This window comes from Poromitra crassiceps (assembly GCF_964638095.1).
Source record: "Poromitra crassiceps genome assembly, chromosome: 3".
NCBI classification, from domain to species: domain Eukaryota; kingdom Metazoa; phylum Chordata; class Actinopteri; order Beryciformes; family Melamphaidae; genus Poromitra; species Poromitra crassiceps.
In genome coordinates, this window is record NC_139625.1 from 6,650,568 (window position 1) to 6,675,532 (window position 24,965).

General features: G+C 45.1%; 2 protein-coding genes across 4 annotated transcripts in view; both read left to right on the plus strand.

Annotated features, from left to right (window-relative positions):
- The window catches only part of LOC310774159 (uncharacterized protein), a 794,006-nt gene that overhangs the window by 200,627 nt on the left and 568,414 nt on the right, over nucleotides 1-24,965 (plus strand). The window lies entirely within an intron of this gene.
- Nucleotides 1-24,965, plus strand: part of cd2 (CD2 molecule) — a 40,857-nt gene that overhangs the window by 13,442 nt on the left and 2,450 nt on the right. Inside the window, exons 2-7 of the mRNA XM_083633350.1 lie at nucleotides 601-888; nucleotides 1,301-1,383; nucleotides 2,360-2,531; nucleotides 2,982-3,044; nucleotides 4,176-4,253; nucleotides 15,221-15,705. Coding sequence (XP_083489476.1) covers nucleotides 601-888; nucleotides 1,301-1,383; nucleotides 2,360-2,531; nucleotides 2,982-3,044; nucleotides 4,176-4,253; nucleotides 15,221-15,705 — 1,169 coding nt within the window. The remainder of the gene's footprint in view (nucleotides 1-600; nucleotides 889-1,300; nucleotides 1,384-2,359; nucleotides 2,532-2,981; nucleotides 3,045-4,175; nucleotides 4,254-15,220; nucleotides 15,706-24,965) is intronic.

Here is a 24,965-nt window from a genome sequence, read left to right on the forward strand (position 1 = left end):
CATACATACATACATACATAGAGACATACATACATACATACAGAACTAACTGAAGGTGATTCGAGGGGTGAGTAGGTGGAGTGGCTAGGGGGATGTGGGTGGTGGAAGAGAGGGGGTAATCGGGAGGTTAGGGAAAAGGGGCTGTAGCTAGGGATAGGAAGGTGGTAGAGAGTTGTGATTGGATGGGTGTGTAGGGGGAGTGGCTAGAGGGATGTGGGTGGTGGTGCATGGTGCCATAAAGCTGAATGGCCACACACCACTATGTTTCTGGTTTTGTATTGTGTGTGTTGTGGTGCTATCTTTAGCTTAGCTTGTCATTGTTAGCCTGGTAGTGTAGTGAGCCCAGTCCCACTTCTGCTAACTCTTTTACTGTGTGTAAAATAAAACACACTTACTTTTTCCATTGTCGTCTGGGTCCACTTTTATGTTGCGAGCTAGACCCTAGACCTGGGTCGTAACAAGTGCTTCTTTGGAAAACATCACAGTATTTATTCCGTAATGCATTTGAATTCAATTCAGCATATTTGCATCGTGTGATTATTCAGGACACTCCTCACTAGAAGAAAAACAGACTCCATCTCCTTTGTGTCTCCTCCCCAGTTCCTCAGGGTTGTGACCAGTATGCTGCAGCAGGCCAGGCCTTCAGTTTGCCTCTGAAATACAAAGGCTACAACCGTGCCTTAAATATGCTGAGATGGAAGAAGGCAGACGGCGAAGAACTCACCTATTATAAAAAAGGGGGTCATGTCAAAGGGCCTTTAAAGACCGATGAGAATGGATTCCTGAAACTGCTGGACCTGAAGCAAGGCAACACAACATACACTTCAGAGGTTCTCGACGGAGATGGGAAGCAGGTCCAGATAGACTCCATCACTTTATGTGTGTTGGGTAAGTAACCAGGGATTGTGAATACTTTTTTTTTTTTTTTACTTTTATCCATCCAGGTTTATGTCTGCCTAAACATGTGTTTCTAGTGTATTGTAATGCAATGTGATGTGATGTCACGTAATATGATGCAATGTCATTTTAATTGGTCAAATTGATCTACTCTAATCAGTATCACTTTGCATTGTTGTATCATAATGCTGATACTGGTTAGAGTAGTTTGATCAATAAACAAACATTAGAAAATGAATTAATTCTGTCAATAATCTTGTCATTAATTATACCATTGCCCCATAAAGTATACAGTCCACTACAGCTTTGCTGTCATGACATTATTATAAGCATCATTACTGTGTGTTTATCCGATCTAATCTAATCTAATCTAGTCTCATCTCATCTCATCTCATCTAATCAGGCAATGTCTCAAAGCCTGAAGTGAAGTTCACCTGTAGTAAAACGGGTGACACCGTGACCCTCAGATGCGAGGCTAAGGATAAGGTGAGAATATCTGAGAAACTTACTGAAACATATGAATCCATCCTGCTTCAGCTGTTTCTGTTCTCACAGACTGTTCATCTGGCAGACTGATTATGTTAAATGTTGTTCATCATAAAGCAGGGCGTGTCTATGGTAATCACACATCACCTTTATGTTATGAGTTATAATATATTACAAATAAACTGAAGGTAGAAACACAGTCAAACACATTTCATTGTGTGTGTTTTTTTACTGTGTTTTGTATTGTTCATTTATTTACTCTCCACACCAGTATGGGGACATGGACATTTAATGTATTTAAACAAATTAAATTAAATTAAATTAAATTACATTACATTACATTACATTACATTACATTACATTACATTAAATTAAATTAAATTAAATTAAATTAAATTGTGGAGCTTTGTTTTCCCCACAAACATATCCTTTTGTTTGTACAGTATTAAGCTGCCAAAATGTATTTCTGCAACAAGCACCCCATGACTATGATTCACAAAATTAACAATTAAAATGAGTGAGATTATGATTACCATGTGCTTATGATGGCTTGCAATACCTTATGACCAAACAAATATTATGTAGTCAATTGATACATTATAAAACTTTAACAGCCTCACACAACTGTGTCATACCATGCAGATGTTACACTACTCATCTAGTCTTGCAGCAAAGCTGCCTGCCACACCGCGGCATATATAGATAGATAGATAGATAGATAGATAGATAGATAGAGAGATAGATAGAGATAGATAGATAGATAGATAGATAGATAGATAGATAGGATAGATAGAGAGAGAGAGAGAGAGATAGATAGATAGATAGATAGATAGATAGATAGATAGATAGATAGATAGATAGATAGATAGATAGATAGATAGATAGATAGATAGATAGAAATACACTGCAGAATCAATCTGGATAAATCAACTATCTAATCAATCAACTATCTAATCTATCTAATCATCTATCCAAGGATGTTACCTTTAAGTGGCTTCAAGATGGGAAGCCGCTGACGCAGACCACAGAGACACTGACACGGAAAGAACTGAAACCAGAAGGAAGCAAATTCATCTGCAACGTTTCCAACCATGACGTCAGCTATGCGGTCAGCAAGCCTGTGAACCCAACCTGCCTTAGTCAGTCCGGTAAGTATTATAGTAGGGTAGGCCTTTTATAGAAAAATAATGATATCTGATGTGATGGATATGATAGAGTTTGGACTGATTACATTCAATATTGATTAGAATGTATCAATACTACACTGGTTCTCTATGGCAAGCATTTGACCTGAATTCATTCTAATGAGACAAACTACAAGTTATGATGTTATCCAATGGAGAGTTTTACTGTCCCATCATAAAGTACTGTTTCAGAGGCTTTGACAATACCATTGTTTGGGTTAACACTGAATACTGGTGACTCCTTTTCAGGGTTTTGGGCATTATGTAAATGGTGCAATTTCAATATATTAGAAGCACATCAGCTGTCTGCAGCGTCAGTACAAAATGATCAATTTCAGACCCTGAAAACATCTGTCAAAAGCCTATTCTCCAAATAACAGTGAAAATAATGAAATCTCATTCTGTCACTTCAAGATACGGGGAGGTTGTTTGGCTTTGACTTCTGGACCATGGTGGGCATCTTAGCCGGCGGAGGAGGTATGTTTGTTTTAATCACATCAATATTGCTGTCCTTTGAGCAAGGCACTAATACAGCCAGGCCAGGGTTCCATTCTGCACATGTACAATGCTCATTTACTGTAAGTCTTTTCAGTTAAAACCACCCCCTCCCCCCACACACACACACACACACTATATATATATATATATATATATATATATATATATATATATATATATATATATATATATATATATATATATATATATATATATATCACATTTTAAATTATAATAAAAGTAATAACCAGTGCAATATGTAATCATTTATTACAAAATGTAGGGAAATGTATTCCAAGCTGTGTTATTACATAACAAAGTGAAAATGTATGACATTTTGTCATGTTCATACCTAATACACCGTTATAATGCATTATTAAGGCTTTTGCACATCAAGTGCATATCTTTCACCCCCAAATTTTTTATCAGTCAATAGCCTTTAAGTGAGGTCTCCAGACCAAATTTCAAGCAGAAGGCCACACATGCATAACCTGATCACCCCGCGACATCAGTCAAGTTCTAGTATGACGTCAGCTATGTCGTGGTCAGTCAAGTCCAAGTATGACGTCCTCTATGACGTCAGATATGACGTCAGTTCATTCTAGTATAGCAAGGGTTCTACGTCACCTCTCTCTCTCTGGCCGATCATAGCAGCAGCTGGCTTCACGGCAGTCCATCTCCCCTGAAGCCGTCCTCTGAAGCGTCGTTTTGCCCCACCCACCTCCCCAGTCCGCCACCAACGAGTCTTGACTCTAGTAGGATCCCCCACGGGGGAAGGATCCCCTATCCTAGCCTATGCAGATGCCCTCCTCCTGCCTCAAGAGGAGCGCCTCTGTCCAATGGAGCTGTTTGACCCGTCTGGGTTTTCAGATGACTGATAAAAAATAAACATAAAACATAAAAAAGGGACTGTATGTACAAAGACCTTTTCACACGTCTCTCTTCACAGCTTATACTGTATGAAATATATGCCACGAAATTAATCTTATATATAATAATTACACTCAGTTGATGTTGAAATATAGAGTGATTACAGTGTAAAGGTATTTCAAACACGTGGAGATCGGGAGACATTTTTAAATGTTAATGATGTGTGTCTGCCATCATCAGGTCTTATTCTACTGCTGATTGTCATCACTATCATCTGCTGCACTGGGGCCAGACGCAAGAGACAAAAACGACTGAACGGTAAGAAACAGACGAAACTTCATGCTCCCCTAGTGGTGTATATCTGCCAACATTGTTATTTTTAACCCATTTTATTTATGGCTGATGCATGCTATTTGCGGGTGTAAATAGCCCATCTCTCTCGCGCGTAAAGAACTTCAAAGCGAGTGCAGCGACAGTCGTTTGAACTATCCCAGCGAGCATTTTTCGGTTGAAAAGACGTTTAAAAAACGTTTAGGGTCAACGTTGAAAAAACGTGCAAGGAAGGTTTGAAAGTGAAAGTTTTTTCACCCACTATTTGCAGACGTTTATTGAACGATCAGATTTAGACCATATTTCACCAGGATCTTAAATTAAAAGTTCAGCAGCACACACAGGATTCGAACCCCACTTTCCCACATTCAAGCCAGTCCGCTTAACGCGCTGAGCTATACATTTTCTTATACTCTATAGAGAGCTGGGCACATATATACTCTATCTCGCACACAACTTGTAGACTACATGATTGTCGACGATCGGGAGTTAAGTTATTTTATGTGATGTGTACGAGACTATTATATTAATGTAACAGACTAAAATTATGTTGTGTGTGTGTGTTGTCTATAGGCTGTAGCCTATGGCTTCAGAGGTTACTTCATTTAACACCAGAGACTGAGGAGGTACACAGAGCCTCGTATACAGTCTGTTACAATAACATAGCGTGCCCAGAGCACCTCGTTCCGCACTTGGTGCAGACCGGTGCAGACTTGCTTTGGTCTAGTCTAGTCAGTCACGGTTAGTATAGCTAGCAAGTAAGTACTTGCGCATGCACGTTGCGGCAGGAACTGAATTCTTAATTTTATAGTATTGCGCTAAACTATTAACCATAGTTGTGTCCTGGAAGCTTTTTGCTGGCACCACATAGCCTATATAGTCCCATATTTATGATATTTCATGTGACATAAAATGCGTTGAAATGTAGTTTTCGTATAGACCAGATTTCAACTCTCAGTTACACAATAAAATGGACAAATGCCAATCCACACACTATCAATATTGCCTCTATTCCAAGCTACAACAAATGTTTTAACAATATGATGAACCAAATTGTGTTTTTTTACACGTTGACGTTGTAACCGCATTTTAGCCGGTTGAAAAGAGGGTGAAATTAGGTCTTAGACGTTCAAACCCAATATCACCCAGATTTCAACTAAAAATCAACGTTGAAAAAACGTTTTGTGCTCGCTGGGTAACCGTCAGGCTCCAAGGATTACAGAGACATTTGAATGGCAGAAATATCAGGATTTAATCACAGGCATCGTCTCACTTGCCAGACTCTATCCCTACAATGGGGGAGAGTCTGGCTGTACTGGATGGTATAGCGGAGGGGGAAAGGCTCTGTTTACCTTTACAACCAAACACCGATAGTAGGCCTACAAAGCAGGCACAGATCCAGATCCAATCTCTCCCGGCTGGGAGGCAACTCTGGCAAGTGAGACTAACTCACAGGAGATCCGTGCTTAAGGTGCATGCGCGCGTGCGCTCCATGCACCCATGGAGTGCAGACCAGTTGGCAAACTCCATGGATTTCCTCTGTATGACGCGGAAGTGAAGTGAAAAGCTGTAGTTCCTCGAATGGCCACTTGAGGCAGGGCTCAGAAGTCCTGTCGTTCCCATACACCCTCATGTTAAAATGCCACACTTTGTAACAGTGATTAAGCATCTTTACAGCCATGGTCCATAACACGGTTTTGATCTATATTCAATTCAATTCAATTCAATTCAACATTTGACAATCAGTCATGTAAATATACCGAGTTAGCCAGAAGGCTAATTTTCGTCGGCAGTCAACTTTGCCTGGTGTTGATTGGCATCCTATAAAGAAAAACTGGCAATAGTTAAAAACAACAGCACTAGACAGGAAACATAAAATAAAAAATAACAGCAACAACAACAAAAAGGAGGACGCACACATACAGTACAGGTAAAACAGGATCAAAACAATAAAAACAACATAGGTAAAAACGGACAGGATAGACAAGGTATGGAAATGGGTAAGCGAGGAGTTATGAATGTGGTTGAACAGCAGAGATCAATGTGGACACTATTGTAAATTTGTCACAATGAATGCAATTTGTGCACAATGTGTAAATACACTTAATATTAATTGTTTAGGCCTAATTATTTGTAAAGTCACAACACATTAGAGATGTGTGTAGTTCTTCACAGATTTAGCCTCTTCATTTTGCTCTCAAATGCACCAGGTTGACGAATTTTACTTTAAAATGTACAAAATCTTCTTCCGGGGGAGAATCCCCCCGGACCCCCCTTGGGTAGTAACTTGGGTTTGGAGCCGGGCCTGCATGTTTGGTTATTGGTTAGCCATTTCTTAGTGTTGTGTTTAAATGAGCAGAAGGATGGAGATTCTCTGACTGATTGTGGTAATGAATTCCATTGTTGGGAGGATATGAAGGAGAATACAGCCTGGCTAAAAGCACATTTCCTGAGTGGGAGTGTACAGTCCCCTCTAGTTGCGCCTCTAGTGGCTCTGGTTGAGGTGGATTTTGAAGTGAGGAAAGCAAACAGGGGAGGAGGAGCTAAACCGTGCATGATTTTGTAGACTAGGCAGACATTTTTGAATTTGATGAGATAGAATTTGATATAGCTAATTTCACATTTTCATAACAACTGTCGGGGGTTAATTTCTTATATAACTCACCCGTCTCACGTGAGCTGCGCAAGGACCCCGAGATGGCGACAGACAACACTTTGCTACAAAACGTGGGTCCCAAAAAATAGTGGATGAGTTTGTCCATATTATTGAGGTCAGTGGTGGAGACAGACCCAGAGCTCCGCCCGGACAGGTTAGGTCAGTGGTGGAGACAGACCCAGAGCTCCGCCCGGACAGGTTAGGTCAGTGGTGGAGACAGACCCAGAGCTCCGCCCGGACAGGTTAGGTCAGTGGTGGAGACAGACCCAGAGCTCCGCCGGGCAGGTTAGGTCAGTGTTGGAGACAGACCCAGAGCTCCGCCGGGCAGGTTAGGTCAGTGGTGGAGACAGACCCAGAGCTCCGCCGGGCAGGTTAGGTCAGTGGTGGAGACAGACCCAGAGCTCCGCCCGGCAGGTTAGGTCAGTGGTGGAGACAGACCCAGAGCTCCGCCCGGCAGGTTAGGTCAGTGGTGGAGACAGACCCAGAGCTCCGCCCGGCAGGTTAGGTCAGTGGTGGAGACAGACCCAGAACTCCGCCCGGACAGGTTACTGTAGGTCAGTGGTGGAGACAGACCCAGAGCTCCGCCCGGCAGGTTAGGTCAGTGGTGGAGACAGACCCAGAGCTCCGCCCGGCAGGTTAGGTCAGTGGTGGAGACAGACCCAGAGCTCCGCCCGGCAGGTTAGGTCAGTGGTGGAGACAGACCCAGAGCTCCGCCCGGCAGGTTAGGTCAGTGGTGGAGACAGACCCAGAGCTCCGCCCGGCAGGTTAGGTCAGTGGTGGAGACAGACCCAGAGCTCCGCCCGGCAGGTTAGGTCAGTGGTGGAGACAGACCCAGAACTCTGCCGGGCAGGTTAGGTCAGTGGTGGAGACAGACCCAGAGCTCCACCTGGACAGGTTAAGTCAGTGGTGGAGACAGACCCAGAGCACTGCCCGGACAGGTTAGGTCAGTGGTGGAGACAGACCCAGAGCTCCGCCCGGCAGGTTAGGTCAGTGGTGGAGACAGACCCAGAGCTCCGCCCAGCAGGTTAGGTCAGTGGTGGAGACAGACCCAGAGCTCCGCCGGGCAGGTTAGGTCAGTGGTGGAGACAGACCCAGAGCTCCGCCCGGACAGGTTAGGTCAGTGGTGGAGACAGACCCAGAGCTCCGCCCGGCAGGTTAGGTCAGTGGTGGAGACAGACCCAGAGCTCCGCCCGGCAGGTTAGGTCAGTGGTGGAGACAGACCCAGTGCTCCGCCGGGCAGGTGAGGTCAGTGGTGGAGACAGACCCAGAGCTCCGCCGGGCAGGTTAGGTCAGTGGTGGAGACAGACCCAGAGCTCCACCGGGCAGGTTAGGTCAGTGGTGGAGACAGACCCAGAGCTCCGCCGGGCAGGTTAGGTCAGTGGTGGAGACAGACCCAGAGCTCCACCGGGCAGGTTAGGTCAGTGGTGGAGACAGACCCAGAGCTCCGCCCGGCAGGTTAGGTCAGTGGTGGAGACACACCCAGAGCTCCGCCCGGCAGGTTAGGTCAGTGGTGGAGACACACCCAGAGCTCCGCCCAGCAGGTCTCGGCTTCGGGCAGAGAATCAATCAACCCCTCGTGATACCACCAAGAGAGTAATTGAATCAAGACCTTTTTTTTTTCTTTCTTTTTTATATTTTATTTTACTTTTTCAGAACATAAAGAAAACAAAACAAGAACAGGAAAAAAAGAAAAGAAAAGAAAAAACATATACAGTATACATACATTCAACATTACAATGTTACAAAATGGTGCTACCAGTCATAGAAAAGGTGCTTACAAAACGATAAAAAAAAAAAATATACTGTGCAAAAGATCCAAAAGAAACTCAATTACCGCTTTTAGCCTGATCGAAAAAGGTCAGGAACGGGTCCCAAATAACAAACAATTTCCTTAAATAATTGTCCTCTGGAACCTGAGTCTCTCCATATCATCATCGTGAGATCATGTCTGTCAGCCACAGCTGAAAAGAAGGTGGAGAGGAGGACTTCCATTCCTTCAAAATTAGTTTCTTGGCAACTGTCAATCAAGACCTTTTTTGACTCTACATTACTCTTGTTTGCCTGTCATCTCAAGATTCAAGATTCAAGATTCAAGATTTTTATTGTCACTCCATGGTACAAGTATCACGTGTGAAATTCTTGTGCTGTGGACTCCGTTTACGACATAGTACAAATATAGTAAGGCATATGAGTGCAAAAACAACAAGCAATAGGGCAATAGGCAATAAGCAATAGCAATAAGTAACAATAGCAATAGGGCAGTATAGTGATAAGACAAGTCCGAGACAGTGGCCTATTCACTGCACCTAGGTGCACATGTCATGTGCATACATTAGACGCGCCCAAACATTTCAAATTCGACGTATTTGTCACACAGGTGCAAATAGCATGTACCTTATCATACAGGTGCAAATAGTATGCACCTTATTAGACATACAATTAAACATTAGACATCCGTAATGGCAGCAGCTGCAGTGCGGTACGGCACGGCTACTACGCTATTTGTGCATGTTAAGGAGTCTCGTGGCCTGCGGGAAGAAGCTGTTCCTCAAGCGATTTGTGCGTGCTTTTGGAACCCTGTATCTCCTCCCTGAGGGTAGCAGGGAGAACAGGCTGTTGTGGGGATGGTTTGTGTCTTTGATGATCTTCAGGGACCTCCTGAGGCACCGCTGGTTATACAGTTCATGCAGTTCTGGCAACTCACATCCTGTTACGTGCTGGGCCGCGCGCCTCACCCTCCATAGCGCCCTGCGGTCCATGGTGGTACAGTTCCCGTACCAGGTGGTGAAGCAGCCAGTCAGCAGGCTTTCAATGGTGCCTCTGTAGAAGTCCCTAAGGATTTCTTTCCTTAGTCCAAATTTCTTCAGGCGCTTGAGTCCGTGTATTCGCTGTTGGGCCTTTTTGACAACATTGGCGGTGTGACCGGCCCAGGTCAGGTCCTGGTGGATGTTGACTACCAGGTACTTGAAGCTGTCCACCGTTTCCACCACTGTGCCGTTGATGGCGATTGGGGGGTGTGCGCCCCCCCCCCTCCTGTAGTCCACAATGATCTCCTTGGTCTTGGAGACGTTCAGAGAGAGGTGGTTGTCCTGGCACCATTGTTCCAGGGCCCCCACCTCCTCTCTGTAGGCCGTCTCGTCGCTCCCCGAGATCAGCCCCACGACTGCTGTGTCGTCTGCAAACTTCACGATGGTGTTAGAAGCTTGGGTTGCCACGCAGTCGTGGGTGTAGAGGTCGTACCAGAAGGGGCTGGAGACGCACCCCTGGGGCGCTCCTATGCTGATGGTCAGTGGGGAGGAGGTGAGGTTGCCCACCCTCACCACCTGGCGGTGGTCTGTCAGGAAATCCAGGATCCAGTCGCACATTGCTGTGTTAAGTCCCAGGTCCTTGAGCTTGCGTACCAGCCTGGAGGGTACTATGGTGTTGAATGCTGAGCTGTAGTCCACGAACAGCATTCTTACGTAGGTGTCCTTCCCCTCCAGGTGGGACAGGGCGGTGTGGAGCACGTGTGCTACTGCGTCCGCTGTGCTCCTGTTGGGGCGGTATGCGAATTGTAGCGGGTCGTGGTCCGGGGGAAGTGTCACTGCTGTGCAGTGATGGGGGTAACTCATTACAAAAGTAACATATTACATGTAATATATTACTTTTAGCAGTAACCCAGTAATATAACTCATTACAATTAAGATTTCAGTAATATTATACCAGTTACTCTGTCAAGTAACACAAGTTACAAATTGAGTTACTTTTTCTTTTTTAATCAAAGCACATTTAAATAAAGATCCAATAATTTCCTAATCAAATTGTGTGTTTTTATGCAAATAACCACTATCGATGACAATAACACATAAAAGGGATAACATTGTAGAATTTTGGAGGGTTTACACTCACTTGAAGATGGTATAAATTGTTTTTCGGGATGGTTCCGGGGCGGAGATGTCATTCTGCTACTGCAGTTATTTTGGTGAAAGTAATGCAAAAGTAGTGTTATAAGTAATGAGACAGATTGTTCTCAAAGGGTCCGGGGACCTTGATGGGGTCCCCAGCAAAAAGGGGGATAATCTATTTCTGCTATTCCATCCATATATGTGACACAATGACAGAATGTATATGACTGTTTAGGCCGTGGGTTTCATACACTTTGAAAGTGTATGAAACAGAAAGTTTCTGCGATAAAATGTCTAAAAGCAACAATATCAGATGGGGGACCGTGGGACAAAATCTTATCAAATGGGGGTCCGTGGTCTAATTTGTGTCAGTTTAGGGGTCCTTGACGTGAAAAGTTTGAGAACCACTGATATAGGCTATTATACTCTGCACAATGCAAACCATCTGTTGACGACGTTCATTCTGAATTATAGGCTAATAGCCTGGGCTACTTCGATTTTAATCCTTGTAACACCTTGTAACATGTTTGGCAATACTAAAATATGGTCATGCCTAAAGAGAATAGGGGGAGGACATTTGTTAATTCGTTCGTTCATTCATTCATTCATTCACATTCACGTGCACGTTGTGATTAAGTCCGCATACGCATGAGCCATGCCATCAAAATCTCACTCCAGCCAGCCAGGTACCCAAAGTTGGCAACCCTGCAAAACATATCAAAGTGGATTTACTCTTCACCAGAACACAAACTTAATCTGAAGATAAAGAGGGTAAAATAGTATCTGAAGACTTGTCTTTTTAAACTATGCTCCCAAACCTAGACATAGCTGTTTTTCTGTTTGTTTGTTTGTTTGTTTGTTTGTTTGTTTGTTTGTTGGTTAGTTAGTTTTTTAGATTTAGATTGGATTTTAGGTTTAAAGCATTACATGTTGGGAGGCAGGTACACTGCGCGTGCACAACTTGCGCGCTTCATATGAATTTTAGAGCAAATAATACAAAACGAACAAATAAAACAAAACTAAGTATTGCCTTCAAGTATTCTATTTTTTAAAGAAAGTAACTGTATTCAGAATACAACCAATTTAAATTGTAACTGTAGTGGAATACAGTTACTCGTACTTTGTATTTTGAATACTGTATTCTGAATACATTCAGTTACTCCCCAACCCTGTTGCTGAGGTAGTAACCAAGTACCCCCCTTTACCCGACTAGAACATTTTGCTAAGGAAACTGCAAGAGAAAACTATAGCTATGATGCAATGATGAATGATGACCCATGTTTTGAAGAATATAACATTACAAACTAATGTAAGAAATGGAGTAAAAGAGTTCCAATTAGTGCCTCCTGAGCAGATTTATTTGAACATTTCATTATTTTCCTGATTTATTCTTGCATTTTTACATTTTCTCCTTTATCTCAAGTACCCCCTGTAGTATCTCCACATACCCCTAGGGGTACGTGTACCCCCAGTTTGGGAACCAATGACCTGGAACAACTGACAGTTATGCAGAATACAACTCGGTTGAAGTGCAGATTTGCAGTGTTGAATCACTGTCAATCGAGGGGATTTGAGGTGTGAAAAAGCAATATGGTGCTCGGAGGCTTGGAAGGCTTCAAACCTCTGGTTAAGAATAGCAGTGAACCCATAAGCCAGAAGAGCTGCAGCATGATGAGCACAACATCAACCATGAGCTGCAATCTAGTTTGATGACAAAGCAGCACAGATGACCCAAACCTTCAAAGAGCTGCAGAGACGTGTCCGGAGATATGTTAAGCTACTATGGCATTTGTAGGTCAACAGTATCAATATTATGTTCCAGATTGAAATGTTTCTCCTTCATCGGAAAGACTGACTTTTTGAACGACAGGGTCGGGTTTTTTTTGTTTTTTTTTGTTTTTTGCATTTTACATTTTGCTCATACAAAAAAAGCAATGCAGTACAGCAGGTCCTATCAATCCATCCATGCATCCATCCATTTGGTTGTTAAGACCGACGACAGACGTTCACCTCCGGCGCCAAGCGGCACCGCTCCTCATTCGCCTCATTCAAAACAACTATGGCGTATCCCGTGGATCTTTTTAGATATCTTTTTATAAATAATTGTTTAACCTAACATCACTTTTTATAGATAATCTGTTTAGAATTAGCGCCAAACGTTGTTTTTCTATACGTACTTTCTCCGAATTGTAACGTACCTTATTAAGCGCAGCCATTTCCTCTTCTCTTTCTCGTCGCAAGGAAAGCGGTAGAATGACAGTTGAATCGTTTTTTAGTCTGGGATCTATTCCAACAACGAGGGACACAGCAGCACTGCGGCATATTGACCACGCAGAGAGGCTTCTCGGCAAGTAGTATTTTCGGGAGGTCATAGGTCACAGCTTAACACATTCACTGCCAGCTGTTTTTTTTTTTACTGTAGGTAGCTTCTGCCAGAGGGGTTTTTTGAGGATTCTGGCTCATCTTTCAAGACCTGAGGATTCTTTTCTGCTAAGATTTTGTGAACACAAAATATCTAAAAAGAACTAATAGAATGTGTGCTTTCTCTGTCTAAAAGAGTTAGTTTGTAGAGTTAGTAGTTATGTAGGCATTAGCACTTGAATACAGCATGGTTTCAGCGTCTGAAAATTTATTCTGAGATAAACGGCTTTTTGTGAAATTCGATAGAACAGTCACTTTAACCATTCATTTTTGGCATCAGTAAGACGTCAGACATCTAAACAATAGTTTTGAACAGTAATTTCCTCCATAACAGCAGGAAACACCCCTCTCCTTCAAACTCCTCCCTCCGTGTGTGTTCTTCTTGGCTGCAGCGGGCGTGTCACAAGCTCGTTTCTGTTGCTGCTGTAACCTCGCGTCACCAGGCTCACTGCTTTGCTGCTGTGCCTGTCTGCTGGCGGCCGCTGGGCAAGTCTGGATGGGCTCGCTGTTTCTTGGAGTTTCGGTTGAGAGCTTTGATGAAGCTTTTGCGATTCTGGTCTTATTTATGCTGCGTGTTTCAAAGTGTGTTCCACCCATAATCTATTATGCAAATTTGCAATCCCTCACCGCCAGCAATCAGCGCGAAAACGAAAGCGTTTTCGCCAATCCATTCTACAGTATGAGAATGGTTTCATCGCGCGTTCCCCTGCAGTTTTGGCTCTGCTTTTTCTAGTCTGGGAGAGCACTGTCGCCACTTAGTGGGGCGGTGGAATGGGTTGTACACGTTCGGTGGCTCCAATATTTATATAAGAGATGTAAAAGGGTTAGATGCACATCCCACGGTCAAAAAAAAAAAAAAAAAAAATTGACGTATTAACACATTCACTGCCAGCCTTTTTTTTTTTTACTGTAGGTAGCTTTTGCCAGAGGGTTTTTTTGAGGATTCTGGCTCATTTTACAAGCCAAGGATAATTTTCTGCTTGGACTTTGTGAACACAAAGTTCACAAAAGTACTAATAGAATGTGTGCTTTCTCTGTCTAAAAGAGTTAGTTTGTAGAGTTAGTAGTTATGTAGATATTAGCCGTTGAGTACAGCATGGTTTCAGCGTCTGAGACAAAAAGCTGAGATAATCGCAGTTTTGTGAAATTCAATCAAATAGTCACTTTAACCATTTATTTTTGGCATCAGTGAGACATCAGACATAAACAATATAGTTCTGAACAGTAATTTCCTCCATAGCAGCACCCGCACCCCCTCTCCTTACAACTCCTCCCTCCGTGGGCGTGTCTGGTGGATTTCAGCAGCGTTTGTCAGTCACAAGCCAGTCTCTCCTGCCTGTCTGAGCAGTGAGCAGCAGTCTCCCTCTCTGGCGGCCCCTCGTCGGCGAGCGTGGATGTGGCTTAATCCGTTCTTGGATTTTCGGTTGAGAGCTTTGACGAAGCCTTGTGTGACTCTAGGCTTTATGCTGCGCGCTTCAAAGTGTGCTTTCCACCCAGTCCACCTTTGGAACCCCCCACCGCCGTGCGCCCGTGTGAAAGGTTTTCGCCTACAGTATGAGAATGAGGCTCGTTCGCTTCTGGGTCCTCGGTTGAGCTCAGCTGGAATGCGTGCGTTTCTGGCCAAACAACACTCAATAGTCTGAGCACCGTCGCCACTCAGTGGGTCGGCGGAATGGATTGCACACGCCCGGCGGCTCTAACAGTATAATAGAAGATGCAAAAGGGCCAGATCAACGATCCACCGTCAAAAAAAAAAATCGATTCTGAAAACGTGTTAACACGTTGTTGGCAGTCAACAGCTGGATTCTGAAAACGTGTTTACACGTTGTTGGCAGTGAATGTGTTAAAACGTCATTGGCAGTCAACCGTTGGATTTTTTTTGACGTATTAACACGTCATTGGCAGTGAACGTGTTAAGTAGTATTGTCGGGAGGTCATAGGTCACAGCTTAACAACCCAATTCATCCATCCATTCATTCTTTCTTACTCAACAGACGAGGAGGAGCTTCGTTTGAACTTTTCCCAAGAACAACATCAGCGTCATCATCATCATCATCATGACCATCAGCAGCACCCAGCCGGCCACACTGGTCCTCGCCAGCCCCGGGCCAAAGCGGCCCACGACCCGGAGCATCCCCAGGGCCAGTGCCGGGCCAAACCGGCCCATGACCCGGAGCATCCCCAGGGCCAGGACCGGACCAAACCGGCCCACGACTCAGGGCATCCCCAGGGCCAGCCCCGGGCAAGGCCGCCCCATGACTCGGAGTATCCCCAGGGCCAGTACCGGGCCAAACCGCCCGACGACTCAGAGCATCCTCAGGGCCAGCACCGGTCCAAACCGCGCCACGACTCTGGGCATCCCCAGGGCCAGCACCGGGCCAAAACAGCCCGTGACCTGGAGCATCCCCAGGGCTCAGAGACCACCGGCACTCACCCCCGCCACCCCCGGTCCAGCCCCAGAACCCCTGGACCCCCGGAGGTAAGAGTTTAATGCTTTATACACGTTTTTTTTATTGGCCCCAAATATAGTCTATAGCCCCTATTCTCCCACAGGCCTTCGGCGCTAAAACGGGCCTCCGGCGCTAAAAAACGTGCCTTGCGCCTGCCTCGGGAAGATATCAACATGGCTTTACGCTGCCAAATGCGCTTTAGGCCGAATGGGCGTGGCGCACTCCCTGAATGGGCGAGACTGGCCGTTTCGGCGTTAAATATCGGCGTAATGATATCTTCCCACCTTTGCGCTTTTGAAAACCAGGCCTATTCAGTGCGCCGGTTGCGCGGAGCACTCCTCTGGCTCTCCTCTGTCACCCTTCTCTGTGTGACTCCCTCTCTCTTGCTCATATCAGTCTGACAGGCACAATAGAGAGCTCCAGGGATGACGTATTTTTGTAGGCTGAATGCGGAAGTCCCGAACTTCCTGGTTCTTCACTGTTTCTGTCTATGGGATTTTTGAATGGGTTTTTGGCGCGATGCTTCAAATAATGTCTTTGGGCAACGCAAGTTTAATCAAACGCGAACCAAGGTTCAGCGGGATAATCTTCACACATGAGGACCACTTTCATGAGTTTTGAAGCGTAACTGCGAGCCCTAGAGGTAAAAAGCTTGTGCTAAGCTAATCCAGAACTACACACAGTGTCGCATTGATTGCGAGAGAAAGAATTTCCGCGTTCACTCATGATGACGTATAATATCCGCATCGACATTGTAGTCTCATTTAGCCGTTTGCTAGCTAGCCACCCTTTTAACGGCACATAAAAGCTTCAAAACTCATAAAAGTGGTCTTCATGTGTGAAGATGATATTACTAAACACTGGTTCGCGTTTGATTAAGCCAGCGTTGCCCAGAGAGATTATTAGAAGCATCGCGCCAAAAACCCATTCAAAAACTCCCATAGGCGAAAACTGTGAAGAACCAGGGCTGTTAGCATCGATGATTTCCGGACTCGTTCCTGGAGCTCTCTATACGACTCTCTCTCTCTGACTCCCTCGCTCAGACAGACACAACACGTCCCATAGAAAAAAGAAGTTGTAAGTTCACTGCAATGTGAATGTCCCAGCATGCATTGTGCTTCTCCATTTCGCTACTAAATAGCAACCAAATGAGCCGAAAACCTATATTAAGGGAGGATCTAAATAATGTGTAATGGTAACACAACCTGCAATTGTTGAACATTTCAATATTGGACCAAATAAAACATCGAAATGAAAACACCACCCTATGTGAAACATATATGTCCTCCTGGGCCTATATATATCTCTTGTCGATTTAACGTGATTTAGATAAGTGACAGTGGAACGCGCTTCTACTGTCATCTGCTATACTGTGATGTCCGCTCCAATAACTTGGCCCTACTTCACATTTAGTTTTACAATAAAAACACATTTATGCAATGACTTTACATAATGTAGGGTATATTTATGTGCATCATCCTTCCTGCAGCAGGTGAGAGAAAATTATATCTTTCTGGACAAACTTTCACCAATCTAATAGGCTATATTTTTCTAGCTGATGCATTTAGAACGTTCTTTTCACTTTGATCTTGCTATAGTGTAGGGTATTTACATGCTTGCAGTATTTAAACTGCAGTTAGATTGGTTTGAGAAGCATAATAATATGGAATAATAGCCTATATATGGAGACAGACAGACTGTATGAAGGGAGGGGGGGGGGGGGGGGCAGAGCGCTTGGCTTTGTCTGGTTTTACCGGATTTGTCCAGGAATTGGAGCTTAAAAGGCAAGCGTGTGACTCTTTACTGCAATTCTCCAATGAGCGGACTATGCATAATTTTGCGCTTAAAAGGCGTGGTTATAATGGTTGAGGCTGCGTGTAGCGCCGATACCAAGATAACGAGTGCGCTGGTCCACACCCACTAACTGGGCTAGGCGGCCTAGCGCTAGGCCTTAAACGCAGTTTCTGCGCCGATTGCAACGATAGGGCCCCTTATACCTATAGCTTCATAAAACCACCTGCTGACTAGCTGTCAGCCTTAAAGGGACACTCCACCAAGTTGTGGACCAGTTGTGGACCAGTGATTGAATTTGTGCATGAAGGACATCACTGGTCCACAACTTTACTCAAAGCAACTCTCAACAACTGTCAAACTAAATGATTGTCTGCGAAACGGTTGACACTTTTCAGATATGTGTGAGATTCTGTGCAAAATAAATCAGCATTGAAAATCGGTGGAGTGTCCCTTTAAGCAATTTTCATTACAGGAGTATGTGAACAGACCTCTCGATTACAAAAATGTGATGAGCAAATCTTTTAATTGACCCTATTAGGCAACATTGACCAAACAAAAGAAATACAGATATTTTGTTAATAAAATGCCTTGAGTGAAAATGACTCCAATCACGTGAGAGGAATGGCATACACGTCAGCCAATCAGGGTGAGCCGTTTCACAGCAGAGTGCGTAAAAGCAGCAACCACTGCAGCATCTCCACATTTCTGTCAGAGACCGAGAAGTGGGCTCCACCTGTGATCGTCTAACTAGAGTTACCAATACATAACCTGTGTTTCTCACAGTACCAATACATAACCTGTGTTTCTCACAGTACCAATACATAACCTGTGTTTCTCACAGTACCAATACATAACCTGTGTTTCTCACAGTACCAATACATAACCTGTGTTTCTCACAGTACCAATACATAACCTGTGTTTCTCACAGTACCAATACATAACCTGTGTTTCTCACAGTAGCCCCATTTACGTAAGGTGGAGCCCGATCAGACGCGACAACAGCACCACAACACTGCTGAGTCATGTACGGATTGCATAGTGCAATAAGCCAGCCGGAGCAGGATACACCCACACCCCTGTACTCTTACAGGGGGTGGGCGGGGATCATAACATACCCCCCCCCCCCCACTGTGCGAAACTCATTTGATCCCCCCATATAGTTCACTATGAGAAACGCTATATGGGGAATAGTGAGTGAGTGAATGAGTGAACCATTCCGAACACGGCTATTGACTCAATCAAGAGGTCTCAGACAATGAATCGGCCTCTGTTTGGAGAGGACTGAGAGAGATCACAAACTACAAACCGTCGGCACTGCACTCCATTCATAACACTGCACTCCATTCATAACGCATATCTAGCCAGTCGTCTGCACTGCACTCCATTCATAACGCCTATCTAACCGTCTGCACTGCACTCCATTCATAACGCATATCTAGCTCACTGCACTCCATTCATAACGCATATCTAGCTCACTGCACTCCATTCATAACGCATATCTAAGCGTCTGCACTGCACTCATAACGCATATCTAGCCAGTCGCTTGAATGAGCTCTACTGCTGCTTTGACAGACAGCACAGACAGCTGTGACACCTCTCATCTGCCCAACCTGCTCCAACCTCTCCACCCCGCCTCCCTCAGACCCCCCCCCAACAGCTCCAGTCCACCTCTTCCCCTCTCCCCCCCACCCAAGACCCCCCCAACAGCTCCAGTCCACCTCTTCCCCTCTCCCCCCCACCCAAGACCCCCCCAACAGCTCCAGTCCACCTCTTCCCCTCTCCCCCCCACCCAAGACCCCCCCAACAGCCCCAGTCCACCTCTCCCCCTCTCCCCCCCACCCAAGACCCCCGCAACAGCCCCAGTCCACCTCTCCCCCTCTCCCCCCCACCCAAGACCCCCCCAACAGCTCCAGTCCACCTCTTCCCCTCTCCCCCCCACCCAAGACCCCCCCAACAGCCCCAGTCCACCTCTCCCCCTCTCCCCCCCACCCAAGACCCCCCCAACAGCTCCAGTCCACCTCTTCCCCTCTCCCCCCCACCCAAGACCCCCCCAACAGCTCCAGTCCACCTCTTCCCCTCTCCCCCCCACCCAAGACCCCCCCAACAGCCCCAGTCCACCTCTCCCCCTCTCCCCCCCACCCAAGACCCCCGCAACAGCCCCAGTCCACCTCTCCCCCTCTCCCCCCCACCCAAGACCCCCCCAACAGCCCCAGTCCACCTCTCCCCCTCTCCCCCCCACCCAAGACCCCCCCCTAACAGCTCCAGTCCACCTCTTCCCCTCTCCCCCCCACCCAAGACCCCCCCAACAGCCCCAGTCCACCTCTCCCCCTCTCCCCCCCACCCAAGACCCCCCCCAACAGCCCCAGTCCACCTCTTCCCCTCTCCCCCCCTCCCAAGACCCCCCCAACAGCTCCAGTCCACCTCTCCCCCTCTCCCCCCCTCCCAAGTCCCCCCCAACAGCTCCAGTCCACCTCTCCCCCTCTCCCCCCCTCCCAAGTCCCCCCCAACAGCTCCAGTCCACCTCTCCCCCTCTCCCCCCCTCCCAAGACCCCCCCAACAGCTCCAGTCCACCTCTCCCCCTCTCCCCCCCTCCCAAGTCCCTCCCAACAGCCCCAGTCCACCTCTCCCCCTCTCCCCCCCACCCAACATGATGATTTACAGGGAAAACATTTGTATGAATGTATAATATAATTTATGAAATCGTTGCATAGCATAGTATACCTTTAAGGTATAGAATGACTTAAAACCACCTAAGAAACAACAAGGCCTACATCAAGGTTCTGCCGGACTACTATAATGAGTCAACACTGAGGTGAGACACATTTAGTGAAAGATCACCGCCTGCACAGTGTGACATGCAAGTCACACCTCTGCTGTGCAGCGGAAGCACAAGACAATCAACAGGTTTCCCCCGTTCATAAGCCATTTTAGCCAATGTAATGGGGGGGGGGGGGGGGGGGGGTCGGTATAATTACAGCTTGTTGGAGTTGTTGAGTTGGGAAAAAAACGGCTTAACGGCGCATCAAAAATGGTATAAAATGCACGTCGACCGCACAAGTACAGTCATTCATACTGTATGCATCACATCCACAGCTGCAACACCATGTCAATCCAACAATGCCAATATCACATAAAGCAGTGATACCCAACTTGCGGCCCGCGGGCCACATGCGGCCCGCGGGCCGCATGTGGCCAGCGATGGAATTGCAAAAAAAAAAAAAAAAAAAGTGCACCTGAACGCAACATGCAAGATACCCGCTGAATAAGTGTTCAAATGTTCATGTCATTCTGACCAATACTCCACTTCTGTTATAGCATTTCAGTCTGGAATATGGAATATCTTTCAATAATCTATGATTTAGCTGCTAAATTGTCAAATACCGCCGTCTGCTTGCTACCCAGGCACTTATGTATGTACTTAACCTAACTAAGTTAACCTAACGAACTATCCGGTGTGCACGACATTGTCAGACTAAACTCCGGCTGACACCCCAAAAACCTAGAATCCGCTACAGAAAAATGTATATTGTTTGTTTATTAACTGGCCCCTGGCCTTCTATCATTTCATGAAAGTGGCCCCCGGGCAAAGCAAGTTGAGTATCCCTAACATAAAGGCACCAGGGCATGTCAGTCAGCCCAGACGTAACAAATCCAATATCACTGCCCTAAAATACAACAAAGTAGAAACAACTGAAGGAGTAACGTTGCTTTTTGTGTGTGGATAAAACACATTTGTTTCTTCTATATTTACATTGCATTTTGTTTTTCTTATTGTGCAAATAGATCTTTCTCAAAGTGTTTTCATTTGTTAGTTAAAGACCCCCTGAACTCATGTTTTAAGATGTAGGCTATATACAATATTCATCTTTGACTAATAATTTGTGTCTGGAGGTTTTTTCCACAAAATAAGTTAAATTACCTTGTTAAAATCCTTAAAATGACTTGCCCTCCTTCTCCCTCATTAAAAAAAAATCCAGAATCTGTAAATATGCAAATATTGTTGATTTTTTAAGTTTAACTGCTGACTACTGGACAGGGATTGGCTCCAAGTATTTGTGATGTCACAAATGGCCTTTTCAATGAGCTTGTGAAAACGGCCTTTTAGTGTCAAAATCTGCACAGACGTCATTCTGCACAGCGAAGCTCAAACATCCACCTGAAGAAAAACACATTTTTGAGTGGGGGCGGTCTTCAAAATATATATATATATTTTTAACAAATTATGGTTTTAAAAAGTGATGGGGAACAAAATCGCCATTTCAGAAAGTGGTGGGGACATGTCCCCATGCGTCCCGCGTCCCCGGTGTAAATAAGACCTATGGCCATTAGTAAGATAAGTGAGTATAGTCTGATAATGAATTGCCAGTGATCAACCAAAAACTAATAATCGACCATTAATATTATTTCAATAATGAATATAATCGATTTTGAATAGAGTAATGCATCTAATGACAAGCAGATCAGAGTGGACCTTCCACCTGATCAACCCTAAAGTCCTAAGGTGGTATAGCACAAAGTCAACAGACTAATGATGGTGCCATCTAGTTTACTCAAAGAGCACCTCCCAACGTCTCAAATCATGGTGGAAATAGAACTGGATTAAATTAAATGGCTGTGTCTTACGTGAACCTCCTCAAGTAAGTAGCATCTTCAGCCAGATTTATCACGATCATCCAGGGTTTTTCCTGGCTGAGAACTACGCAGGTCAGCTTACTGTCGTGCGTAGCCTCCATTTGAATTTGTTAGTGTCAGGGTTATCCCGAACACAAATATTGAACTTTATTGAAGGAAACCCCCCTTGAGATGAATCATCTGGTTTTAGAGGGGGACTATAGAAACACAAATGCATCAACAATACAACAAAAGATCACGAAACATAACCACATACAAATACAACAACACCCACACATTGACAACCCCCAACCCACGCGCCCCCACAAACCATTTATAAGAACAGACACAATTAGAAACAAGAACAAGCTGTTTTCGCATGAGCAAATAAGGCAGTCCTACAAATGCAAAGTGAAGAAATAGAGCGGAGATAATTAGGCAGGTTGTTCCAATCAAACGGGGCTTTGAATTGGAAGACCCTACGCTTTGTTTGTTTGTTTGTTTGTTTGTCATGTTTAATTCGAATATGTATGTAAACAAAACAGAGACAATATACGGGGCCTTCAAAATGACATGTTAACAAGTCGATTGAAATAGTATTATGAAATAAAGATGAAGGGGTAAGAAATGTAGACATATTCGAAAAGGAGTGAGAAGAAGTATAACTTATTAACTCAACAATACTACATTATTATACACTTGTATAACAACACATACTATATAAATATACACATATATATATATATATATATACATACATGTATATATACATACATACACACACACATACACATACATAAAACACTAGTCATATATACACTATACATAACAATTATGTATATATATGACGCTCAATTTGCTTAAAAACTTTTCCAACAAAAAGTGAATGATATTGAGCATGTCTTTGGGTATGGAACTATAGGTCAAATAGAACTGGCCTAGTTCCAGCAAAACTGCTCCTAGTTGGAAGGTTCCGAGTAGGGGATGGTTCAAATGCAGAGGATGAATTTCCCCATGGGGATAAGAAAAGGATAACTTAACTTAACTTAACTTAACTTAACTTAACTTAACTTAACTTAACTTAACTTAACTTAATTTAAATAAATTGCAGCCAGTGAAAATGCCTTCTAGAGTTTGGCGATAGCCAGTTAAGCGACTCATACATATAGTGCAATGTGCGTACGATACGGACACCTCAAAATGAATCTGGACAGACTATTTAAACACTACATTAAGAGGATGCAGGTATGAGTCTGAGGTGTTCTGATAAATATATATATATGTGTGTGCGTGTGCGTGTGTGTGTGTGTGTGTGTGTGTGTGTGTGTGTGTGTACTAGGAAAAGCGCTATATAAATCTGATATGTTATTATCCCCACTTTGTCACGCCCCGGGACCTTGTGCCTATTGTGGAACACCCGCCCGGGCGGACCCTTAAAAAGCCCTCTGCACCTGTTTGGTTCAGGCAAAGGTCAAGTTACCCCGTCGGCTGCAGCGTGAGCTGGTCTTCCAGCTCAAGAAGGAGGAGACACTCTCTCTCTCTCTCTATGTTTTTGGGTTAGGGGCTTGGGTGGGGGAGAGGAAGGGTCCCCTCCAGGATTCGGAGACCCTCTCCGGGGTTTATGGGGTCACCCCTGGAGACCCTAACCCAAATGCGGAAAACATACTCGACTTGGAGGCTTGCCGACGGCACCTACACCTATACTGTACTGTACTGTATATACTCGAACGTCAGCTTGATGAGGAGGTCGCAGGGGAGTCCCCAGCAAAATGAGTAAACTGTGTGATTTCACTAGGATTTCAATGACTAGAAGTTAGCCCAAGGAGAGAATACAGTGCTTGGTAATAGCTTTCACTCTCCTGGTATATCAACATTATATTACATACATGCGCTGTTCACATCAGCTGCGTCGAATCCAGGGGCGTAGCTGTGCCGGCAGGCTCGCCAGCCCTCGGGGGATACAGCGAGGGTTTTGACGTTGTAGCATGTTTTCCGTGTACGCACCATATCCAGACCGTAACCCTAAAGCCCGGGACATATACTCCATGCGGCCAGCGACAGGCGGAGCTCCGCAGACTGCGTGCGCACCCCGCGCTGGGACAGATCGAGGGGGTCATACTCAGAGTGCTGCTCAGAGCACCGCTGTTTCCATAGTACAGTGAATGGCACATGATAAAGTCAATGAAACTCAAAAGTCAATGGATGGCATTATGTTCAGTAGACTGCGGTTTCACTCTCAAACGATCATATCAGCACATGAATAGAATCACCAATCTTGTTTTTATTGAATGTAAATCTGCGCTGCTAGAAAAATCTGCCGACGCGCGTTTACGGCTGCGGTGGCCTCGCCCCCCACCGTAATGACGTCATATTGGCCGCACGGCCCTCGCGCCGCGGTTGGAAGCGCGCATGGAGTATGTCCCGCCCTTAAAGTCCACCTACCCAATGCATAACCCTTCCTCTGAGACCACCTACCCTATACCTAACCCTGACCTACCCTATACCTAACCCTGAGACCACCTACCCTATACCTAACCCTGAGACAACCTACCCTATACCTAACCCTGAGACCACCTACCCTATACCTAACCCTGACCTACCCTATACCTAACCCTGACCTACCCTATACCTAACCCTGACCTACCCTATACCTAACCCTGACCTACCCTATACCTAACCCTGACCTACCCTATACCTAACCCTGAGACCACCTACCCTATACCTAACCCTGACCTACCCTATACCTAACCCTGAGACCACCTACCCTATACCTAACCCTGACCTACCCTATACCTAACCCTGACCTACCCTATACCTAACCCTGACCTACCCTATACCTAACCCTGACCTACCCTATACCTAACCCTGACCTACCCTATACCTA